This window comes from Panthera onca, chromosome D1 (genome assembly GCF_046562875.1).
Source record: "Panthera onca isolate mPanOnc1 chromosome D1, mPanOnc1 haplotype 2, whole genome shotgun sequence".
NCBI classification, from domain to species: domain Eukaryota; kingdom Metazoa; phylum Chordata; class Mammalia; order Carnivora; family Felidae; genus Panthera; species Panthera onca.
In genome coordinates, this window is record NC_138348.1 from 45,362,984 (window position 1) to 45,388,395 (window position 25,412).

General features: G+C 39.4%; 3 protein-coding genes across 7 annotated transcripts in view; all 3 read left to right on the plus strand.

Annotated features, from left to right (window-relative positions):
• The window catches only part of LOC144612860 (uncharacterized), a 120,022-nt gene extending 116,507 nt beyond the window's left edge, over nucleotides 1-3,515 (plus strand). The window contains exon 6 of the mRNA XM_081790158.1: nucleotides 2,982-3,515. Within this exon, the coding sequence (XP_081646284.1) occupies nucleotides 2,982-3,036 (55 nt within the window). The 3' untranslated portion in view covers nucleotides 3,037-3,515. The remainder of the gene's footprint in view (nucleotides 1-2,981) is intronic.
• Nucleotides 3,516-6,985: 3,470 nt separating this feature from the next.
• Nucleotides 6,986-7,717, plus strand: PTH (parathyroid hormone). Its single transcript, XM_060606069.2, has 2 exons — nucleotides 6,986-7,076; nucleotides 7,196-7,717. The coding sequence occupies exons 1-2, from the start codon at nucleotides 6,991-6,993 to the stop codon at nucleotides 7,455-7,457; spliced, it is 348 nt and encodes a 115-aa protein (XP_060462052.2). The 5' UTR covers nucleotides 6,986-6,990; the 3' UTR covers nucleotides 7,458-7,717.
• A 10,139-nt stretch (nucleotides 7,718-17,856) lies between these two features.
• BTBD10 (BTB domain containing 10) overlaps nucleotides 17,857-25,412 on the plus strand; it is an 86,331-nt gene continuing 78,775 nt past the window's right edge. For 2 of the 5 annotated variants that reach the window (XM_078433245.2, XM_078433249.2), the window contains exon 1: nucleotides 17,857-18,340. The gene's annotated coding sequence lies outside the window, so the exon portion shown is untranslated. Of the gene's footprint in view, nucleotides 18,341-18,378; nucleotides 18,916-25,412 lie in introns of those variants that run through there. The other 3 variants (XM_078433241.2, XM_078433247.2, XM_078433248.2) reach the window with 3 other exon arrangements.

Consider the following 25,412-nt stretch of genomic DNA (forward strand, 5'->3'; position numbering starts at 1 on the left):
CTGAAAGCCCATAACTCAGAGGAGGGAAGAAAGTATTCTACTTTGAGATGTGGAAATTGGGATCTGAAAAGTTAAGATGCTCTAACTTAAAAAAAAAAAAAAAAAGGCCTAAATGTGAGACCTGAAACCATAAAACTAAAAGAAAACATAGGCAGTAATCTCTTGACCATCAACCTTAGCAACATATTTTTGTATATGTCTCTTGAGGCAAGGGAAGCAAAAGTAGAAATGAATTATTGGGATTACACCAAAATAAAAACCTTCTGCACAACAATGGAAACCATCAACAAAATAAAAAGGCATTTTTGGGGGAAGATATTTGTAAATGATATACCTGGTAAGGAATTAATATTCAAAATGTATAAAGAACCTATACAAGGGTCATATGAGTGACTTAACTGGTTAAGCATCCAACTTAAGCTCAGTTCATGATGTCACCATTTGTGGGTTCAGGCCCCATGTCGGCCTCTGTGCTGACAGCTCAGAGCCTGGAGCCTTCTTCAGATTCAGTGTCTCCCTCTCTCTCTGCCCCTCCCCCACTCATACTCTGTCTCTCTCAAAAAGAAATAAAACATTTTTTAAAAATTAAAAAAAAAGTATACAACGCAACACCAAAAAAACCCCACAAATAACCCAATTAAAAATGGGCAGAGGATCTGAATAGACATTTTTCCAAAGAAGGCATTCAGATGACCAAAAGACACATGAAAAGATGCTCAGCACCACTAATCATCAGGGAAATGCAAATCAAACCACAATGAGATATCACAACACCAGTCAGAATAACTAAAATCAAAAAGACAAGAAATAACAAGCGTTGGTAAAGATGTAGAAAGAAAGAAATCCTCATACACTGTTGGTGGGAATGTAAATTGGTGCAGCAACTGTGGAAAATAGCAGGGAAGTTCCTTAAAAAATTAAAAATAAAAATACCATACAACCCAGTAATTCCATTACTGGGTATTTAAAGAAAATGAAAACACTAATTCAAAAAGATATTTGCAACCCTATGTTTATTGCAGCATTATTTACAGTGGCCATGATATGGAAGCAACCTAATTGTTCATCGATAGATAAATGAATAAAGGAGATGTGGTACACACACACACACACACACACACACACACACACACACACCACCCCCACCACCACCACCACCATGAGCATACACACAATGGAATATTATTTGGCTTAAGGAAAGAATGAGATCTGGCTGTTTGCGACAACATGGGTGGACCTAGTAGATATTATGCTAGGTGAAATAAGTCAGAGAAAGACAAATACCATATGATTTCACTTATATGTGGAACCTAAAAAACAGAACAAATTAATAAGCAGAAATGGACTCATAAATGCAGAGAACAAATAAACTGGCAAATGCCAGAGGGGGGGAATGGGTGAAATAGGTGAAAGGGGATTAAGACATACATACTTCCAGTTCTAAAATAAATAAGTCATGGAGATGAAAAGTAAAGCTTAGAGCATATAGTCAGTAACATTCTAATAACATTGTATGGTGACAGATGGTGACTATACTTAGTGTGGTAAGTACTACATAATGTATAGAATTGGTCCAATCACTCTTTTGGGCACCCAAAACTAATATAACACTATATGTCAACTTATTTCAATAACAAAAAAAAATTTTTTTTAATTTTTTAACGTTTGATTTATTTTTGAGACAGGGAGAGACACAGCATGAACAGGGGAGGGTCAGAGAGAGAGGGAGACACAGAATGCGAAACAGGCTCCAGGCTCTGAGCTGTCAGCACAGAGCCCGACGCGGGGCTCCAACTCACAGACCACGAGATTGTGACCTGAGCCGAAGTTGGCCGCTTAACCGACTGAGCCACCCAGGCGCCCCAATAACAAAAAAATTTTTTAAAAGAACTCAGTAGCTCAATATCCCATAGAGCAGCTTAAAGCAAAAGAGTAAGTCAACTTTTCAGATACCATCTCATCCGTCTGGAATTAGGAGAACTGTGGCTGATTTCCTAGCCCTGGAAGTTTCTTCTTCATGCCAAGTCCCCAAAGTCTTACTAATTCTTATTCGTCAAACAGAAGGAAAAAGTATCTGTCTAAAATTAAACCTCCCATAATGCAAGAGAAAACACATGGCTCTTTTATTTTTCCCAAATGTGAGGAATACAGTATGTTGTCTGATCCCAGTTTCGGAGAACTTGAGAGTCCTAAGAAAGGCTGAGCTTTTCAAAGCAAAAAGCTGTGCTCAGCTTTTCTGTCAATGTGACATCACCCTCTTGTGCCCACATAGCCCCTAGCCCTCCTATTTCTTAAATAATGTCCTTCTATCAAGTGACTGTGGTTCCAGACCCTGATGGTTCAGATAAACAATGTGCCAAGTCTTGGCAGCAATATCTTTTCTCTGTGGGAAGGTCAGATAGTCCTTTAAAAAATCTGAGAGACACAAAAATATTACTAATACATGCATGAATTTAGAAAGGACTGCAAGATAAAAACTTCTTGTCATACACACAAATACCTTCTACAACTTGTACCTAAGCTCCTTCTATGGGATCATCGCTCATCTCCCCCTCTCCTCCCACTTGCATATATTCAGTCTTCATGGCCTCCATGCTTTTGCATATGCTGTTCTCTCTGTTCTTTTTTCACCTTCTCTGGTGGAAAACTCCGTCATCCTTGAGAATATTTCAGCTTCTCAGTAAAATAGCTCCCATCAACTCTATGGAAATTTAGTTACTTCCCTATCTGCATTTTTATAAGCCTTTGTTCACATCTCTTTTATAACCTATTATATTATATGGTAATTATGTGTTAAATTTGAGGGCAGAGATCATATCTCAATCATCTAGTGCTCAGCATAGCTCCTAGCTGATAGTAGATCCTCAAGGCATTTTTTAAACAAGTGAACATTGTCTAAACGGTTTGCTTAATTTGTAAGAAAAACTAATTTAGCAATATGGTGGTCTTCAATGAGACAATTTATTCTTATTTAATTGCAGTAGGAAGAACACAGTGAAAGTACTAACTGCATCACTCCTGGAAGGCTGTCAATGATGTCAAACTTCCCTGAAGAAGTGGAAAAATCTACAAATTTAAAATGTTAAACATGGCATTATAATAACAGTGAAAATGTGTTTATAAAATCATTCGCATTTCCAATTCTCTTTCCCCTCAACAGTGTATAACAAAAAAAATGATAAACAAACATCACATGGATACTTTGCATGAGAAGAGGTCTTCAAAAAACCAAAGTAATAGATTTTTATGGTCTGGTTTCATGGTTCAACCATCCGCTCGCTACATAGGAATCTCTATATTCTCCTTAAAAAATCTCATGTAGCTTCTACTTGAACTCTTGCAGTGATGGGGGAACTCACTACTTAAGAAGATACTTGATTCTTTATTTTAATAATTAAAATATCCAAGTTGAGCTCAAATCTGCCTTCTTGTAATCTTTAACCATTAAACTCAGTCTTTCCTTCCTTAAACCACAGAAAACATTTCTTCTTCTGTGTGTTAGCCCCATAAAAAATTAAAAACATCTATATAGTCACCCCCACGTCTTTTCCAGACTTTTCCAATTTCATTCAACTGCTTCTCATTTGTCATGTTTTCCAACATTTTTAGCAACCCAGTTCAATCCTCTAGCCATGTTGCATTTTGTTTCTAGCACTTCCAAAATGGAGTCTGGACATACACTCCAGGTAAGATTTGCCCAGTAAAGAGGATTTCCCAGAGCAGGACTCATGCATATATCTCATTCTAGACTCTGTATAGGTACTGTCCAAACTTGGACTGGCTTGCACTTGAGGTAGAGTTGAACCTTGGCAATGGTTAGCAAGAAAGGGGATAATATGAAGCCTGGATAGGACCATAGCTAAGAAAAACAATCCAGTTCTGGGACTTTAGGTGGGAGTCAAGCTGCCTAAATGAGCCCTGGATATACCCAGGGCATTCAAGGGGTTTCGAACTGAGACCAGACTGTACCAATATTTGAAATCAGACAGGTGGCAGTACTATGCCTCTATTAATTTTGGAGTAGGCCCTTAGTCACCAACGGGGAGAACCTGAGAATCAAGACCCAACCCCTGGGCAAAGAGGCTGCAAAAGCTAGGCAAATTAAAGACTGGAATGCAAAGAAGGGTTTCATTTCTAGGGCGAAACTGAGGTAGTAAGAATCAAAATGGCTCTGGAGTCATAAAGACCTTTGTTGACTTCCATCTTCTCCACTTTCCAAACCCAGTTTCCTCATGTGAAAGCTGGGCTAATATCAGCATTTACTTTAAGGGATTGCTGCGAAGACTAAATGGGATAATACATATAAAGTCTGGCATATAGTTAGTGCTTATCAAATGTTTTCTGTGCAAATTAAAATGTATAAATGAAATTTAAGTGAAATGAATTTTAAGATAATTTCACACTTGAAGCTTTAAAATTAATTACAAAGTGCATTTTCTCAAAAAATTTTTAACACTTCCTTTAAGAAAAGCAGTATGTCTATTTTTTTTTTTTTGAAATAGGAATAATATGGATTGGTTGAAAATGGATTCCAAAGTAAGAATAATATAATGTGATTCTTTACAACCCTCACAATAATTATACCAATAGTGTTATAACACTATATATATTGTTATATATAACACTATATGTTATAACAAATACACTTATTTTCAGATTTTACTTTCAAATAATAGCTTTACCATAAACCTCTGAAATCAGTCTTTCTTATAAATTCATTAATCCCATCACAATTACACTTCAATATTTGTTAGAAATCTTTCCATAAACCCTTTTCCCAGCCCCACACTGTTTTCCTTTTAATATCCAATTATTTAAAATTTAAGAGGAATGGGCACCGCCCAGTGGGGGTGTGTGTGTGGCTTTGAACCTATCGTTACTATCCAGAGAATGGGGAGTGACATTATCTGTGACAACAAAAAAGCTTCTTTTGGTGAGTGGAAGACCTATATATAAAAGTCACACTTGAGGGTCTCTACAGTCTAATTCATCAGCTTTCACCAGTTCACTCAACTTTGAGAAAGTATCAGCTGTCAAGACACCTGAAAGATCTTGTCACAACTTTGTGTGGTGAGTAATATTTATATTTTCTTTTAAATTTCATTTGAGGTTTTTTGTCATTATGAAGTAATTATGTGATGTGTGCTATTTTCTGCAAATATGCTGCTTGTTCAAGGTAAGTTATTAAGGGAGAGTTTGAATTATGGTTAATATAAAAGAAATTTATGCTGCTAAAATGCTCTTGAATCATACATTTTTGTGATTAAAGTCTTTTGAGATGCTTTGTTTTTCTAAACTCATCTGAAATTACACAGAAAATAATTAAAATTTGGCATGATATGCTCTAATGGTTATCTTACTGAAATTTTGAAATAAAACAGCCTAGTGAGGAATGAGTAATTCTGATTTAAATAGCCGATACAAATTTGTGTTGTGTTAAAATTCATTTTAATGCAGAATATCCTTATCTAGATGGTTTGTTTTATGACTCGTGGAGAGCTCAATCTGTGTTACAGTTGGAGAAATTCAGTTTTACTCCTGGATATTTATTCCGTTTACATAAAGCCTTTTCAAAATTGCTATTCTGAAAACTGTATGTGAATTTTAAGGGTGTTTTACAACTGTCTTTTTTAAGCTTTTTCATGACATTCTTGTAAGAAGCTCTTCTCTCTATTAAGAATAAGGAAGCTGGGGCACCTGGGTGGCTCAGTCCGTTAAGCATCTGACTCTTGATTTTGGCTTAGGTCATGATCTCAGTTTGAGATTGAGCCCCGTGTTGGGCTCTGCGCTGACAGTGCAGAGCTTAAGATTCTCTCTCTCCCTTCCTCTCTCTGTCCTTCATGCTCTCTCTTTCTTTCTCTCAAAATAAACAAATAAACTTAAAATAATAATAATAATAAAAGAACAAGGAAGCCAAGGAGAGATGTCTTAAGTCACTAGGTGGATATGACAAAGCTAGGACCAAATCCCAATGCCGTAGCTACAGTGCCTGTTTCTAACATAAACCAACACTGAAGAATATTCATTTGTTGCTCCATCAGTAGTCTTATATTGCAGAGTAAAAATAAATGTGGATTATAATCTTTCTTATGCTACTTCTAAATGATGCCGTTTCCCTTTAAAAATATGAGCACATAGCCATTCTGTGTATGTTAAAATGGAGAACATTAAGCGTTAAGAAAAAGCACTTCTGTAATAATAGGCTTTGCAATTATTGAAATGCAGATTAAGGTAAGACTGTTCTATTTTGAGATGAAAAGCTTTATGGGCAAAAGAGGAAAGTGCTAAAAATTATACTCAAACAAGAGTGTTAGTAAAATAAGTCAAATAAGATAGACAAGCATTCCATATGGAGCCAAGGCTCTAACTCCATAAATAATTAATTAATGATTAGATGAATGATTAGATGATTTTAAAATACTTTGGCACATTCTTTTTAATGATAGAAGTGTGCATTAATTCATTAAAAATCTCTAAATCAGAGCCTATTCGTTTGATATTTATGACTATTATTGTAGTGCCTGAAATGAAGCTGACTTATGAGAAAAGAAACTTGCTTAGTAAATAGTGTTAGCAAGTTACCTAATTAAGAGAATTAGCCATTTTCAAGCAAATTATAAGCACTTAATCATAAGCAACATAAAACGTGGGAGGAAATTCTAAAAAGTAAGCCTTTTCAGTTCTCATGTGGCTTAAATTAATATATTAAAAATTGTACAAAACTCTTAAAAGATACTTAAGAAAGGAGAACTAATCTGACTAATTTCAGAGTCAAATTTTGTGTGTATACAATATGTACTAACATATCTATAAAATAAAAGAGGCTGATTGTCAAAGTCTTTCATGAAAACCAATTCAATTACTTGGGATTGCTGTAACACTTTGTGCACTTGTATGGCTGTAAAGGCAACTACTACAAATTTGATTGTACAGTTTGACACATTAAAAATATTTTTAAACGCTTCCATTTTCCTTTTCCTTTTAGTGAAGATGATGTCTGCGAAAGACATGGTTAAGGTCATGGTTGTCATGTTTGCAATTTGCTTTCTTGCAAAATCGGATGGGAAACCTGTTAAGTAAGTATTGTAAGCTGTTCTGCATGGTGAGGGCATGGGAGCTGGATTTTTAACGTTGGCTTTATGATTGGGAAGGGGGGAGCTAATGGAGTGGTCCTTCCCATTGCTGTTCCCTTCAGGAAGAGGTCTGTGAGTGAAATACAGTTTATGCATAACCTGGGCAAGCATCTGAGCTCCGTGGAGAGGGTAGAATGGCTGCGGAGGAAACTACAGGATGTACACAACTTTGTTGCCCTCGGAGCTCCAATAGCTCACAGAGATGGTGGTTCCCAGAGGCCCCGAAAAAAGGAAGACAATGTCCCGGCTGAGAACCATCAAAAAAGTCTTGGAGAAGCAGACAAAGCTGATGTGGATGTGTTAATCAAAGCTAAATCCCAGTGAAGACAGAGCAGAGCACTGCTATATACAGGATAGGGCAACAAAATTACATGCTGCTAACATTCTCAAGCTTTGAAGATCACCAAATGCCAATATTTACGTCTAATCCATGGCTAGCCACGATAGCTGAAATTCTAATTGATTGTTTTGATTCTACTTTTATTCATGTAAGACCTCTTTTAATTATTCCATTTCTGTTGTTTATTCTTTTTAAAGTATGTTATTGCATAATTTATAAAAGAATAAAATTGCACTTTGTAACCTCTCTCCCATCGTACACTGCAAAATAAAAATTTAATGATCATAATTTTAAATAAATGAAGTTAAATAGTTCTCATTTGTTATAAGAACGTTTTCAGGGCACCTGAAAGCTCAGTCGGTTAAACGTCTGACCATGGCTCAGGTCATGATCTCACAGTTCGTGGGTTCAAGCTCCGCGTTGGGCTCTGTGCTGACAGCTTAGAGCCTGGAGCCTGCTTTGGATTTGTGTGTCTGTCTCTGTCTCTCCTCTGCTCACGCTATCTGTCTCTTTCTCTCAAAATAAATAAATAAACATTAAAAACATTTTAAGAACACTTTCTGGGGTTATGACTAATACCAAAGTGTTTAAATTGGTCATGAGTAGGAAGAATAATGCAAAATGTTTTTTTAATTATGTGTCTTACAGTCCCATATTTTGGACATCATCTTTTTAATATTACCAAAATACTAGGTCCTGGAATCCTTACTAGCTAGATACTATTGCTCTCTTCATTTCAGGAAATTAAATGCCTTGCAAGGAAAGGCAAAAAAGTGGTCTGAAACTTGAGAAAACATTTGTCTACACACAAACCCACTGATCATATTTCTAGACTGGACCCCAAATTGTAAAGAACAGAACTTTTGGGGGTACCTGACTGGCTCAATCAGTTAAGTGTCCGACTTTGGCTCAGGTCATGATCTCATGGTTTGTTGGTTCAAGCCCCACATCAGGCTCTGTGCTGACAGCCCAGAGCCTAGAGCCTGCTTCGATTCTGTGTCTCCCTCTCTCTCTGCCCCTACCCCACTCGTGCTCTGTCTCTCTGTGTCTCTCAAAAATAAATAATAAACATTAAAAAAATTTAAAAATAACAAATAGAATGTTTGTATTTATTAGGACATGATTTCATTCATTTGTCATTTAACAAATATCAATTTAGTATCCTTTATTTGTCATGTACTAGATTAGACACTGGGCATAAACTGGTAAACAAAATGGACACAGTTTCTATCTTAATGAGGCCTACAATTTAGTATGCAAGACAGATATTAATTCACTATTAATTTTGATAAACACTATGAAAGAAAAATACAAGACACTCCAGAAGTGTAAAATACAGACCCTGGTTCTACTTAGATCAATGCTGTGCAACGGAACTTTCTGTGATGATGGAAATGTTCTATATTCTGTCTTGTCCAATACAGTGTCTACATGTGCACTTAAAATGTGCCTTGTGGGGGTGCCTGGCTGGCTCAGTCAATAGAACACACTACTCTTGATCTTGGGGTTGTGAGTTCAAGCCCGATGCTAGGTGTAGATATTACTAATAAAAATAAATAAATAATTAAAAAAAATAAAATATGCTTTATATCCCTGAGGACTAAGATCCCATACTGGCCTCAAACAGTTTGTGTTCTAAAGAAAACAGAGATGTAAGCAAGTAATTACAGTGTTATAGGTGAAATGCAAAACACAATGATACACAGAGAAGGGAACAGATCTTCTTGATGTAAGGAACAATTGAGATGGCTGAAATGGCAAGTAAATTTTGCAAGATGTACAAGAATATTAACAAATGTCTGGCATCCTGGTGGAATCAATCAGGCTTTGGTTGAAATGCAGAGAAGAGAAGCTACTTCCATTAGTTTATAGAAAGGGATTCATTGCAAAATCATTGAGAATGCTGATGAAAACAGACTCTATGTTAAACTTGGAGGAAAAACTCACAAAGTCACCAAGAGAGTTGTTCTGTCTTCTCATCTCAGCAACTGACTGATATTATCCTGAGACTGCCCTGATCAGGAGGCAGCTGCTTCCTATTGCTGTTCCAGAAACAAACTGTACCTGCCATGACCAACCACAGCAAAAAAAGATGGCAAGCCCTTTGCTTCTTGACATCTATTGTGCCTTGTTGCTAGAATCTGGTAATACTAACACAATAAAATCAACCCCTTCCACAACAGGGCTTGCCAGCAGAAAGGGAAAAGTGACGGAATCACCTTACTTATGCCTGCCCCTTCTCCCAGGAGTGCATATGATTGGCTGAACCTAAACCTCTTCTAGAACCTTAGCAGCAGAGGTGTCTGGAGAATGCAGTTTTTCAATTTCCAGTTTACTATCTAATGCAAGAATAAGCAGTAGAAGGTGGTGTGGATGGTGCCTCCAGCTCCCTGGTAGCGTCCAGCCTCAACGAGTATTCTTAAATATGTCTCCTGATGGAACTGTGTGAGAATTTCCCTGGATGTTTACTCAGGGGTAGAATCCTGATACATAAACAAACTTTGCAAGATCCTGAATCACATGTACGGTTTCTATTCCCACCAGGAGAACTAGGCATTTCTGTCTATTTCCACCTACAATTGGAAGTATGCACATTTATGAGAAGTTGTGTCACATTGATGGTAAGTGGTAGCCCATTGTTTTAATTCACCTATCTCTGAATACTAGTGAGATTGAACTTCTCTCTACGAACTGACCACTTGGTCTTCCGAGTCCATGAGCTGTTTTTTTTTTTTTTTCCTTAATATCCTTTGCCAGTTTTTAATTGATTTTCTGGCCCTGTTAATTCTGAGTTCTTTGCATATTCTAATATGAATTCCTTATTGGTTTTATTTTTGTTTTTTATTTTTTAGATGGGGGAGGGGCAGAGGGAGAGGGAGAGAGAATCCCAAAGCGGGCTTCCACGCTGAGCATGGAACCCGACGTGGGGCTCAATCTCATGACTGTGAGATCATGACCTGAGCCTAAATCAAGAGTCAGATGCTTAACCTACTGAACCACCCAGGTGCTTCTGTGTTTGGAGAGTCTTACTGAAGAAGTCTTTCCCCAACCCTAGGTCACAAATTATCTCTTATAACTACTTTAGTGTTTTACCTTTCACTTTTAAGTATTTCTTGTTTTGGAGTCTAATTTTGTGTAGGACAAAATATTATATTGGAACTTTATTATTTTTTATATGGACAGTTAGTGTTCTAAATACCATCTATCAGTGTGCCTGCGTGGCTCAGTCAGTTGAACATCCAACTCTTGATTTCGACTCACGTCATGATCCTAGGGTCATAGGATTCTTTCTCTCCCTCTGCCCCTCTTCCCCACTCATGCTCTCTCTCTCTCTCTCTCTCTCTCTCTGTAAAAACAAACAAGCAAACAAACAAAACAAACAACAAACACCATCTATTAAACAATTATTTTCCCATAGCTTTGTAGATAATTTTAAAAATCACATTTTAAGTTCTCATGTAAGCATAGGTTTATTTATTTACTTATTTATTTATTATTTCTGAGTAGTGAAAAAATGTTTTATTGTGTTCTTTGAATCAACTTTCAGTCCCTGAAAGGTCAGTATCAGATGGGGTCCCACAAGTCCCTCTCCTTTGACTTCTTCTCACTGCTTAACTTAATCCTTGGATAATGTGTGTCTCTAAATATCTTTACCCCTATCATTCTCCTCTCCATATGGCCCATACACCACAAACCTTCCTTCCCAAGTCTTCAGGGATTGGGCCTGTAAATATCCAACCTAGTCTGTGCAGAACTGGATAGAAACAAGTTCTTGGTTCCATTTGGAAGCAGCAGTTCATGGAAGTGGACCCAGGACGTGTTGGAGAAGAAACAACCTGCCCCTAAACAGTGGGTCTGTTTTGTCTAGTTCAACTTCATCCCAAGCAAAGCCCAGCATTTAGAATAGTCAGGTTTTAAAATCAGTGATTTACTTTTGCAGTTCTTATCCTAAAGCTTCCTTTTCAGCAAAACAAACATATAAACTCCTGGTACTATTAGAAAAGCTCAGGAGCGTATGATCTAACAGTTTTTGTCTGTTCTTCTTTTTGGACAGAGGTCACATCTCCTTGAGAGGACGATGGCCAAATTGCAACATCTGTAGCTCCTTGGCACAGATCTTCATGGGTTCTATGTTCTCACCCTCTCTTAGGATCCCAGGACAGAAAAGTGGATAAAGAGGTTCTGAGATAGATATATTTATGGAGGTGCATGCATGGAAACCATGGATGGCATTGAAAAATGAAATGGGTTTCAGGTTACAAGCAGGAAAATTCCCACCTCTGCAAGTTTGGGTTCATGTGGATCCAAAGAATTAATTGAGGTATCCGATCCATAGGATTAAAGTCCTTTTTCCCCCTTTTTACAGCTTTATTGAGGTATAACTTATATAAAATTCACCTTCTGAAAGCAGTGTTATTTAGTATTTATAGAATCGTGCAACTATCATCCATATACCATTTTAGAAGATTACCATCACTCCAGTAAATTTCCTTGAGCCCACTTGCAGTCAATCCTTGCTCCCACTCGAAACTCCCACAACCATGGATCAGCTTTGTGTCTTTCTAAGTTTGCCTTTTCTGGACATTTCATCTAAATGACTTACACAATTTGTAGTCTTTTGCATCTGACTTCTTTTCACTCGGCCTACAGGTTTCGAGATTTATCTATGTTGTAGTACATATCAGTAAGCCATTCCTTTTTATTGCCGAAGAGCGCTCCATTGTATGAATGTACCACATTTATCTATTCACCAGTTGATTATTTTTAGTTTTTGGCTACTGAGGATAATGTTGCTATGAGCAGCACACGTAGGTTTTTGTGTGGATATATATTTTTTTGTTTCTTTTGGGTAGATTCCTGGTGATGAGGGAGCGTGAGGCAGGCTGAGGGCAAAACACAAGCTAGCACTCTCCCCCCAGGTGGGACATGTGTGATATTCCTTGGACACTCCCGGCTACCCCAAAACAAGAAAGGGCAAAAAACAAATGGTTAAACTGATAGGAGTCTCCACCAGTTTAGCAGAAAAAGGTAATCCCATCAACAGCCTAAAGTCCAGGAACACCCTACTGTCTTCAATGTTAATGCTTTGCTAATGGGAAAACAATCTTAGCTTGACAATAGTCGGCCTCCAGTAAGTCTTTAGCATGTGAAAGTCTTTTTGGAAACTCCCTCTTGACTTTATCTCCCCCGACTCCATAAAACGGTCACCCCTCACACAGCACAGCAATTCCTGCCCATGGATCCTGTTCCCATGCACTAATAAAGTCATCTTTTTGCACCAAAGATATCTTCAAGAACTTTTTCTTGGCTGTCAGCTCTGGACCCCACGAACCTCCCATCACCCCGAAACTTCATCACTAGGAGTTGCTGGATAGTATGGTAAATTTATATCTAACTTTAAAAAGCTACTGTTGGGGCGCCTGGGTGGCTCAGTCAGTTAAGCGGCCGACTTCGGCTCAGGTCAGGATCTCGCAGTCTGTGAGTTCAAGCCCCGCGTCGGGCTCTGTGCTGACAGCTCAGAGCCTAGAGGCTGTTTCGGATTCTGTGTCTCCCTCTTGCTGACCCTCCCCTGTTCGTGCTCTGTCTCTCTCTGTCTCAAAAATAAATAAAAATGTTAAATAAATAAATAAATAAATAAATAAATAAAATTAAAAAAAAAATAAAAAGCTACTGTTTTCCAAAATGATTGTGATTTATGCTCACATCAGCAATCTATGATGGTTCAAGTTTATCCCTATCTTCACACACTGTCATTGTCTGATTTTTCATTATAGCCATTCGAGTGAGTGTGCAGTTGTAATTTATCTCATTGTAGTTTTAATTTACATTTACTAAATGACTAATGGCACTGAGCATCTTTTCCTGTGTGTATTAACTATTTGTATATCATCATAGACAGGTCTGTGTAAGTCCTTCGCTATTTTTTAATTGGATTGTCTTATTAAGTTATAAGAGTTCTTTATGTACTATGGATACACCTCCTTATTATGATTTCAAACATTTCCTTTCAGTCTGTGGTTTGTCTTTTCACTCTTTTAATGGTGTCTTTTGAAGCTCAATAATTTTCAATTTTATTGATTAAACTTATTACTTTAAACGTAATAATTAAATTTGTCAATTTTTTTTTAAATGACTTGTCTTTTGCTATCATGTCTAGGACTTCTTTGTCTAACCCAACACCATGCAGATTTTCTCCTTTGATTTCTTTTATCAAATTTATAGTTTTTTAAAAAGTTTATTTATTTATTTTGAGAGAGAGTGAGAGAGAAAGCATGTGAGCATGGGGGGCGGGGGGTGGTCAGAGAAAGAGGGAGGGAGAGAGAATCCCAAGCAGGCTCCAAACCACCAGCGCAGAGCCCTATGTAGGGCTTGAACTCATGAACCATGAGATCATGACTGAGATGAAATCAAGAGTCAGATGCTCTGCTGACTGAGTCACCCAGGTGCCCCTATCAAATTTAGTTTTAGTTTTTATATTTAGGCCTATGATCCATTTAAGATTAATATTTTTGTGTATGATGTGAGGTAAGGACCTAAGGGTCTTTTGTTTGCTTGTTTGTTTTTTTGAAAAGACTATCCTTTCCACATTGAATTATCTTGGTACATTTGCTAGAAATCAACTGACCATAAATGTAAAGGCTTATTTCTGGATTCACAACTTATTCCATTAAGCAATGTGCTTAGCTCTGTGCCAACACCACACCATCTTGATTCCTGTAGTATTGTAATAAGTTTTGAAATCTTGACGTGTAAGTTCTCCCACTTTGTTCTCTCTCTCTCTCTCTCTTTTTTTATGTTTATTCATTTTTGAGAGACAGAGCATGAGCAGGGGAGGGGCAGAAGGAGAGGGAGACACAGAACTCTAAGTAGGCTCCAGGCTCCTCTCCGTCAGCACAGAGTCTGACGTGGGGCTCGAACTCATGAACTGTGTGAAATTATGACCTGAGCCGAAGTTGGACACTAATCGACTGCGCAACCCAGGCGCCCCTGTTCTCTTTTTTTTTTTAATTCGTGTTCTAGGACTTTTGCATTTCTATGTAAATTTTTAGATCACTATGTCAGTCTTTACAAAACAAAGCCTAATAGGAATTGTCAAAAGCTGTGAAAGGTCTGAGATTTTACCCTTATTGCAAGCTAACAAGTTACAGAAAGTTTGCAGACCTCTACTTTAACCCAACATTCCAGGCCATTATCATGTCTCCATTCCATTTTACTTTTCTCACATTGCGTCCTATTCATTTCTTAAATGGGTCATTATTGCCCCTAAAGGATACATAGCTTAGCCATTAATATGCCTTTGTTGATCTCTCCATAAGAATGTCCTTTCCTGGGACACCTGGCTGGCTCAGTTGGTAGAGCATGTGATCCGATCACTGGGTTGTGAGTTCAAGCCCCATGTTGGGCATAGAGTTTATGAAAAACAAAAACAAAACAAAAAAAAAAACAGCTGTTTTTTCCTATTATCTTTTCATGCATGGATCCTATCTATTCTTCAAGGCCCCAAATCAAACATCCATCTTGCCCCTTTCCTCCACTTTCTTCATCTCTTCAATCAGAAGTAATCTTTCCTATCTCTGATTTCTTACAGCACATTATCTCCTTACCACCCGGCTTGCTTTCCTTTTATTTGTTACTTACACATCTCATTTAAGTCAGTAGAAATGTTTTGCGAGGTTTTTTTTTTTTTTTTTTTTTAACCTCAATACCTGGGATTCATTGTCTCGCTGCATTGAAGGATGAAGACGACACAAAATAAAATGAGCAGCAGGCAAAAGTTTATTAGAGCATAAGATCAGAAAGAAAGAATTGTATGAATGCTCTCTTCATTCAAAAGTGAATGCCATGTATGGAAACCAATTTGACAATAAATTTCATATATTAAAAAAAAAAAAAAGTGAATGCCAGAAACTGTAGGCAAACTTATAAAACTCTGTTCTATAAGGTTTTGATCAGCCCCTCTCCTTTCCCCTTGTCCCTTCTCAGGTTTCACCCTTATTGGCTAGATAACTCTAAATGCCTAGTCATTCCTTTTTGATTGGCTCGTTTCCGTTGTATGGGGGTGTTCTACGGCCAAACTGTTCCTTTTGGGTCATATCTTTTATGGTCTACTACTTATTTTTAGTTAGGTCTTTTGTCAAATTCCTGAGGGAAACCTGAGGGGGGCGGGTAGGTGGTGTTTGTTACATTCTTAAGAGGAACCTTGCGCCCTCAGGCGTTTGCTAGTGGTCAGACGCTCCCCAGCATTGTTTTAAAATATGTGTTTTCCCCACCCAGGACCTTCAAGCCTTAGCCTCTCCCTTTCTGCTTACTGAATCTTATCTTTTCCCATCCTAGAACCTGTATATTCACAAGGCCTGTACTTCCCCTAGTATTCTTATACAGGGTCTTAATCTATAAATATGTTTGCTGAATAGAGTTCTTTTGGTGTTAGTGTGATTTTCCTGTTCCTGCTGTTAGGTGACAGTGCTCAAACCTTCTAGTAACAAGAAATCCCAGGCTTTAAAGTTAAACAGGATTCTGGTTCTGTGGCTCATTAATTTGCTGAGCAAGTATTTAACTAGAAGTCTTTTTTTTTTTTTTTTTTTTTTTAAGTTTACTTATTGGAGACTGTGCGAATGGAGGAGGGGCAGAGTGACCCTGGGAAAGAAAGACTCCCAAGCAGGCTCCATGCTGATGGGGGGGGGGGGGGGGGAGGGAGGTGGGGGGGTTGGGGGGGCTAGAACTCACTAACCACGAATCATGATGTGAGCTGAAATCAAGAGTTAGATGCTTAACCGACTGAGCCCTCCAGGCGCTAACTATCTTATCCTCTGCTGTGAAACAATCTTGTCTTACCATATTAGGAGGTGCAACAATACAACCAAAGGAACTTATTCGTTGCTTCTGTATAAAATTCTTTATTTGTATTGATCTTTTTGGTGCGTATTGTGATTGATATTGTAGAAGATTTACATTAGGTGTTAGCTAGCATTTACAAATGATGGTGTAGGCCGTTTGTGATGATTTGAATCAATGGCGTTACCTACTAGACATATAGATGCTACCAATGCTCCCCAAATTAATATTTGATAGGTTAATTTTTTTAAGCAAATGATGGTGATAGTTTTATTAGATTTTCAGACTTCCTTGCTTCTCCCTCCCTCCCTCCCTCCCTCCTTCCTTCCTTGGAATAACAGAATAAGATGGACTATAGGTCCCTCAAAGTAAGGTAAAATGTTTTGGCCTGATTCCAGTATGGAACAAAGTTTCCATATTTTATCTAAAATCTTTGCTGACATAATTCCTCCAATGTTTCCTGGAGAATTTCTAGAACTTGGACTAGAACTTGTGAATTATGCCAAGGAGGACACCTGATCGGCCCACAGCAGGGTTAGAACTACTTTTTGTTTGTTTTCCTATTAAGTATTGGGCTTATTTGTAGGGAGGATAGAGTGAGCCAAATGACACTATTGTATATATAAATATATATATTAAAAATGAAGATGTTTTTTGAAGGAAGATTGGTGGAAACTCTATAGAATATCAGAGACTTTCTGTAGGAAATTATAGCTTCTATTTTGATACAGGGAAAGGATTCCTGTTTGACAGACCTCTCTAAACCTAACATGGACTACAGAATCACCTCCCTTGATCTTAACTTACAGCAGAACATTTAAAAACAATTTTTTTTTTTTTTTTTTACCATTTATTCATTTTTGAAAGGCAGAGACAGAGCGTGGATGGGGGAGGGGTAGAGAGAGAGACACACACAGAAACAGAAGCAGGCTCCAGGCTCTGAGCCATCAGCACAGAGCCCCAAGCGGGGCTCGAACTCACGGACCGCGAGATCACGACCTGAGCTGGTCGGCCGCTTAACCGTCTGAGCCACCCAGGCGCCCCCGAACATTTTGATAATAAATCAAGATTGGTGAGGTTTTTGTTGTGTTGTTGCCTGAGGATGTTTCTGAAGTTTCTCCATGAGATTCCCTGTATTGCAACATTTGTTAAATCGCTCTACTTAGCAGTCCTCAAAGAGTACTGGGAATTTCCAATTTAACAGAATGTTGGCAGTAACAATTGGGCACACTAGGACAATAACCTGTTTCCCTTTAGGTCTCTGATGTGTGAGTGTACCTAGATGAGGAAGAGGATATTCACTTTCCGGTACCGTGCAGCACAATTCATCTCCTCAGCATAAACCTTGGTTTGGACAACACTTTGGTTATCACGCATGGGGGCTGGGAGTTTTTTCTCTTCCGAACTAAACAATGATTACAAGTTTTTCAACAAAGTTCTTTCCGCAAGATCCGTTTTCATTCCAAATTACACAAACCAGGTCCTCTTCCTCTTTGCTTTCTCTGCTTGCAACGCCCCTCCCACTCTTCTCAAAACCGGGGAAGAACTCGTACTCATCCTTCAAGATTCAGCTCAAATGTCTCTCCCTGGTGGAGGCTTCCTCAACATGCCAGGCAGAGCCGGTTACTCTCTGTCTGCTGCTCCCGTAGCTCATTGCGAGCAACCGGGCTTTTAACACAGCACAGTGGGTTTCCATTTATCGGGCGGGTCTTGCCCCCGCGGTCTGAGCTTCCAGCGCCGAGACCGCGTCTTTTAGTCACTCCTCCCCCCAACCCCCGTGAGGATCGTCCACCGTTTGGCACATGGTAGGCTCAGAGAAGTTGGATGACTGAAACTCTTATTAACTGGCGACCTTCTGGCCACAGGAGCAACAAGCGACCCAGGTTCCTCCCGACGTGTGATAGGCGGCTCAAGTGAAGGAGGAGTTTCAGCTGGCACCCGGTTCCCGCCAAGCCAGCTTTTAAAAACAAACAGCTGCAGATACCGAGGCATAGAGGGTGGGCCTCACGACGACCGCCTTTCGTGAACCCAGGTGGGTGAATAGCCGCTAGGTGAGCTCGCTAAGGCCATTTCGGAGTTTGCTCAATTAAGGGAAACGTCTTAGAGCACTCGGGGTCCCAGAGCTATTTCTCTAACTCTGGGCAGGAGACGCTGTCCGTTTTTTTCTAACGGTAACAGGAAGTCGAAGGGAAAACGTGGGATTCAGAGGTTTGGGCCTCTCAGACACGAGGATCGCCGAGGATCCGGGTCTGACGTCTGTGAGGGCCGGCGCCCAGCACTCCGCCACCCCAGCCCCTAGGCAGAACGCCCACCGCAAGCGGCCGCTCCCTCTTTCACCCTCACCCTCGGCGCCCCGCCCACTCCCGGGCGCTGAGCCGCCATCCTCGCGAGAACACCGCTAGCCTCGCCTCTTCGGACTCCAGGCTCTCGCGAGAAGAGGCTTAGGAGCCGGCCTGTAACCTGCCCCGGCGGCTCTGCTGGCCGCAGCCGCCTGAGTGGCCGCTGCCACAGACACCTCCAGAGGGACCCAGTTGAGGAGGAAGCGGAGGTGTCGCTGGCCCCCCGCCTTCGCCTAGGTCCTCCCTGGACACTCAAGAGGGACTGCAGGTTCGAGGGTGACTGGACTCACCTGGGGAACTCGGTGGGGGCGGCGCCGGAGGCTGGGCTGGGCTGGGCGAAAGAGGAAGGGGGCGGAGGGCGAATCTGGGCTTGAGCGCCGGGCTGCCGTGGCGGTGGTCTGGGTGTCTCAGACCCTGCTGGGAGACCGTGGGTGGGGTTCTGGGCTCCGGCAGCTGGCCCCTGATTCGGAGAGGCAAGGAAGGGATTTGGATTTTCGGCGGTGCTGTTTTTGGGTTGGGAGTCCCGAGGCCCTTCCCCAAGGGATGAAGGCGATACCCTCATCCCTCCTTCCCTGGGCAGAGTAACCCCGTGCCCCGCCCCTTTTTCTGTCACCACTGGGCTAACGCAGCGACATCCTTAGGAGGGCGCATCACAATAGAGGATAGAGTGGCAAGGCAGTCTCCCTTTGGGTGAAGAGGAGTGAGACTCCAAAAATGTGCTGCGTGGTTTTCTGCTGTAACAGTATCACGTATGGTGAAGCTTTGTTTTCCCAAAACCTACACAGAAAAGCTGCCTATTTTTTCCTTCTTCAGATGCAAGTCCCGTAACACCCTTTTTCCTCCTTAATGGGGTGCTGGGACACGAGACATAATTTGGTAATTTGTTAGTGTGGGGGTAGTCTGACCATCCCTAGAGCCCGTGGATTTGGTACAGTAGTTGTCAGTACTTAGAGTCCATGTTAAAAAGTCGCTAGTCCACACTTGCTAAAGATAGAGCGTCACTTGCTTGGCTCTTTGTGCACTTAGCATATAAAGATTATTTAACTTTTTTTGGTCTTTTAGAGTCGTCATGCTTTTAATTTAAATGAATCTCAATGAAACAGCGCAGTATATTGGTTTTATTTGGTTAGGCACCCCCACCCCCACTCCCCCCCGCGCACAAGGCTTTGATCAAGGCCTTTTAGAGAGGGAATTAGGGATAAATTTTGAATGAAATAGACCATAGAGATTGGAATAAGAAGTCTAATGAGGAATGTAACCATAAGGGCCAAAAAAAGTTTCTGTGCTAGAGAGCCCATCCAGGACTGAAGTCCAAGCCTTGAAAATGAGGACTGCAGTTGTCATTTGAATGTAAATTGAAAAGCGGTAGAAAATACTTGGGAAAGGACTTGATGGTTGTTAAGACTGTTTAAAAGAGTGTGAGAATTACTTTTGAAGGTGTAAAGTGTTTTATAAATTTCCCTAACATTTCTCAGAGTTTATGATCTATCTGCTATTGTTATACATAAAGAGGAAGTAAGGGGGATTCTGAAGCATGGAGTGTGGTAATAAACCATGGAATTAACATAGTGTTCAATCAGGAAAGCTTTCAGTAACTCAACAATGTTTTTGAGCTCTTTCACCTTTTTTCTCCCAAAAAAGCTTTCAGATGGGCTTTTTACTTCTATGTCACCCTTCCACCAGTCAGAATATTTTCTTTCTTACACTTTTTTTAAAGCCTAATGAAAAAATATTTTAAAATATTTTTTTAAATGTTTATTTTTGAGAGGAGAGAGAGAGAGCTCGAGTGAGAGCAGGGGAGGGGCAGAGGGAGAGGGAGACACAGAATCTGAAGCAGTCTCCAGGCTCTGAGCTGTCAGCACAGAACTGGATGTGGGGCTAAACTCACAAACTGTGCGATCGTGACCTGAGCCAAAATTTTTTTTGTTATTAACTATTAAATTGCAAGCCAGCAAGATCTGCTTTGTGGTTTTTTTTACATTTAGGTGACTTGGTAAAGTGTGAGAGTGATCTGGAAAATATGCACCTTTCATAGGAGTACATTATGAATAGCAAACTCCTACGCCTTCAGGTACCAGGCAGATGAAAGTAACTGCACTAGAGGGTTTATGCTTCATCTTAGAGGGAATCTAGTTCTCAGGTCCACTTGTTTAGTGCCATACATGAATATGGGCCCAGTTTTCAGCCTTCTTAATAGAACACAGTATCTTTTGATTTTTGCTTGAACCCAAACCTGTCAGTAGTTGTAGGCTGCTTTCCAGTTTGGGACCTCTGTTATAGGTCAGAATGAGTAAATTTTACAACTGAAAAATAAAAAAGATTTAAAGCAAGTATCCCAATTAGTTTGGAATTTCAGACCTACGAAGATTTGGGGAAAATGTCAGGTCTAATTGAAAACAGGTAAGTTTAATAGCCAAACTTAATAACTTTTAAGTACAGTAGGGCAAATGGAACTGGTACTTATTAACATTTTAACTATGGAAACAACTGAAGAAGAAACTTCTCAGTATTTATGGTTTAATGACTCAGGGTTCTTTTTTCTTTTTAAATATAATTTATTGTCCAGTTAGCTCACATACAGTGTATACAGTGTGCTGTTGGCTTGGGGAGTAGATTCCCGTGATTCATCGCTTACATACAACACCCTGTGCTCGTCCCAACAAGTGCCTTCCTCAATGCCCATCACCCATTTTCCCCCCTCCCCCCCATCAACCCTCCGTTTTTTCTCTGTATTTAAAACTCTCTTAGGCTTTGCCTCCCTTTCTATTTGAAACTATTTTTTTCACCTTCCCTTCCCCCATGGTCTTCTGTTAAGTTTCCCCAATTCTACATATGAGTGAAAACATACGATATCTGTCTTCTCTGACTGACTTATTTCACTTAGCATTAATACCCTCCAGTTCCATCCACGTTGTTGCAAATGGCAAGATTTCATTCTTTCTCATTGCCAGCTAGTATTCCATTGTATATATAAACCACATCTTCTTTATTCATCAGTTGATGGACATTTGGGCTCTTTCCGTAATTCAGCTGTTGTCAGCACTACTATAAACATTGGAGTACATGTGCCCATGTGAATCAGCACTCCTGTATCCTTTGGATAAATTCCTAGTAGTGCTACTTCTGGGTCGTAGGGGAATTCTATCTTTAATTTTTTGAGGAACCTCCACACTTTTTCAGAGCAGCTGCACCAGTTTGCATTCCCACCAGTAGTGCAAGAGGGTTCCCGTTTCTCTGCATCCTCGTCAACATCTGTAGTTTCCTGAATTGTTATTTAACCACTCTGGCCGGCGTGAGGTGGTATCTCAGTGTGGTTTTGATATGTATGTCCCTGATGATGAGTGATGGTGAGCATCTTTTCCTGTTTCTGTTAGCCATCTGGATGTCTTCTTTGGAAAAATGTCTATTCATGTTTTCTGCCCATTTCTATACTGGATTGTTTTTCAGGTGTTGACTTTGTTAAGTTTTTTATACTTTGGATACTAACCCTTTATTTGATATGTCATTGGCAAATATCTTCTCCCATTCTGTCAGTTGCCTTTTAGTTTTGTTGATTGTTTCCTTTGCTCTGCAGAAGTTTTTTATCTTGGCGAGGTCCCAATAGTTCATTTTTGCTTTTATTTCCCTTGCCTTCAGAGATGTGTCAAGTAAAAAGTTGCTGTGGCTAAGGTCAAAGAGGTTGTTGCCTGTTTTCTCCTCTAGGGTTTTGATGGTTTCTTGTCTCACATTTAGGTCTTTCATCCATTTTGAGTTTATTTTTGTATATGGTGTAAGAGAGTGGTCCAGTTTCATTCTTCTGTATGAGAGAGACTGTCTTTTTTCCATTTGGATATTTTTTCCTTCTTTGTCAGAGATTAGTTGGCCATACATTTGTGGGTCCAGTTCTGGGTTCTGTATTCTATTCATTGTTTTATATGTCTGTTTTTGTGCCAGTACCATAGTGTCTTGATGATTACAGCTTGGTAGTACAGGCTAAAGTCTGGGATGGTGATGCCTCCTGCTTTGGTTTTCTTTTTCAACATTACTTTGGCTATTCGGGGTCTTCTGTGGTTCCATACAAATTTTAGGATTGTTTGTTCTAGCTCTGAGAAGAATGCTGGTGCAATTTTGATTGGGATTGCATTGAATGTGTAGATTGCTTTGGGTAGTGTTGACATTTTAACAATATTTGTTCTTCCAGTCCATGAGCATGGAATGTTTTTCCTTTTTTTTGTGTCTTTCATAAGTTTTCTATAGTTTTCATAAGTGTCTTTCATAAGTTTTCTATAGTTTTCAGCATATAGATCTTTTTACATCTTTGATTAGGTTTATTCCTAGGTATTTTATGGTTCTTGGTGCAATTGTAAATGGGGCCGATTTCTTGATTTCTCTTTTTGTCGCTTCATTATTGGTGTATAGAAATGCAACCAATTTTATACATTGATATAATCCTGTACGTTGATTTCATATCCTGTGACTTTGCTGAATTCATGTATCAGTTCTAGCTGCTTTTTGGTGGAGTCTTTCGGGTTTTCCATGTAAAGTATCATGTAATGACTCACACTCTGAGCAAAGCTGATTTATAGGTATCTGGTAAGGAAATTGGTTTATTGAGAGGCCCTTTATTGTACTTGTAATTAATATGTGAAGTTAAATTCAGAGGACCCTCTGTAACTCATCTATGGTTTTGAATGTTTATTGGTTGCTCTGCCATCTCACATTGTCTTCTCAGTCATTGACTTTTACTGGAAGCAGTATTGGTTCCTTGGATTCTGTTCCTGGCAGATGGGGTGAGGAGAAGGTGCATAGTGATAGAAATGGGATGGGGAGAGTGTGATGTGAAGCAGGCATTCATGTTCCTCTTCTTTACGTTGTACATTAAAAAACTGATTTAACTAGTTTTTCTTGTAAGAATAGGTACTTTGACAAAACACAGTGCATTATACATTGTAGAGCTTGGTGATATTTGTAGGATTAAACCCCGTGGATTAAAGCACATTTACCCATTAGTATGAAATATTTTAATCACATAATCTGATTCATATTTAGTTGGGCTGAAGGGAATGGAAGTTTAGAGGTCAGACCAAGAAGAAAAGTGGACCTTAGGCACATTGAAGGCAAGGTGGAGGGTCTTTGATGGCTGTAAGGGTGAGAGAGGAGGCTAGGTAAGGGAGAGAATTTTGAAAAGGAAGATAAAATGGTGAAGTACCCTTTTGTCTACTGTGTAGTTTTACAAAGTTTTACTAAATTTACCATAACGCCTACAAAGACTACAGAGAATATTGATTTTTTTATGAGGACTACTTTGGTAGTTTGAAGACTTGATTTTCTACCTTTTAGCTCAGTCTTCTCAAATCAGACTAGTCTACTATCTCTTCATCAGTCCCTCCTCCTCTCTCTAGTATAGGAAGTGAAACAGGCACTGTGTAATATGTTTGTTTGTGAGGTGTTGCTGTTTGAGAGTTTTAAAAACATTCTGAAGTGGGGCGCCTGGGTGGCGCAGTCGGTTAAGCGTCCGACTTCAGCCAGGTCACGATCTCACAGTCCGAGTTCGAGCCCCGCGTCAGGCTCTGGGCTGATGGCTCGGAGCCTGGAGCCTGTTTCCGATTCTGTGTCTCCCTCTCTCTCTGCCCCTCCCCCATTCATGCTCTGTCTCTCTCTGTCCCAAAAATAAATAAAAAAAAAAAAAAAAAAAAAAAAAACACGTTGAAAAAAAATAAAAACATTCTGAAGAATCTGTTGTGTATTTGTGGAGATTATGTTTGAAGGGGGAAACATTTTCTGCTTCCTGTGTTTCTGCCATGACTTGTAAAGTAGGAAGTTCTCTTTTGGAAGTAGCTTTCCTCCTTTTTTCTATCTCCTGAGCTGTCTTCCCAAGAAAGCATTAGGTGAAGCTAGAAGGGATTGAGTATGTTTTTGCTCAGTGCCTTTTGGTTCTGTTTTTGGAGCTCCCAATTCTTAGGATGTACATTTTCTGCTTGTGTGTATGGTAGATTTATCTGAGCAGGCTGGGGCCTGAGGAGGGAAAAAGAACTGGAAAGCTACAGATCTAAGTAAGTTTAATTTATGTTTGAAGTAATAGGAAGCTTTTTTGGCAACTGGTTTTAGCTGTATTTTTATCTTTGACTCCTGTGTTTTGTTTCTTTGTTGGTTATGAACCCACAGTAAGGGGGGAAGAGGTAGTTATTGGTGTTCATTAAGGGAGGAAGAACTGTTTAATAATTTTTTATCCTTTTGGATAGAGTGTTTATTAGGGTTCAAGTTAACATTGCATTTCTTCTACTATGGCTTGCTCTGGTTTACTTTGGCATCCTTGAAACACACTTCCTTGCTAAGCAGGTAGCAATCTAAAGCACAGAGATGGAAGACAAGCAATCAGAATTCAGAGATCCTCCCTGAGAGAGGATCAAGAGGTTAGTAAATGTTAGTGGTAGATGATGGGAATACAGTGAACTCTGAGTACTTGAAACAGCCCAAACTTGAACATAAACGAATAAAGATTTTATGTAGAATATGTGATCTTATGTCACAGTAGATTGCTGAAGATCAGTAAGATGTTAAGAGATATCTTTGCCATTCAAAGCATCTTTCATTGCCCTTAATTAATAGTTTATATTTTTCTGATTGAAAATGTAAAATATCTGGGACTTGGTGCTTACTTTTATCTTTAATTAGTTGAAATGAGTTATCTATTAATATTTTTGGTCACAAATTGAAATTAACATTTAGTATTTGGCTGAGGATGACAGTCTCATAGTGAATCACTGATTGAAGTACTTTATTAGA

What these genes read in the sequence shown, in the direction of transcription:
- PTH (XM_060606069.2), top strand. Translation starts at nt 6,991, where the DNA reads ATGATGTCTGCGAAAGACATGGTTAAGGTCATGGTTGTCATGTTTGCA. An exon ending in TCGGATGGGAAACCTGTTAA is followed by an intron (nt 7,077 to 7,195) that starts GTAAGTATTGTA and finishes TGTTCCCTTCAG; the next exon opens with GAAGAGGTCTGTGAGTGAAA.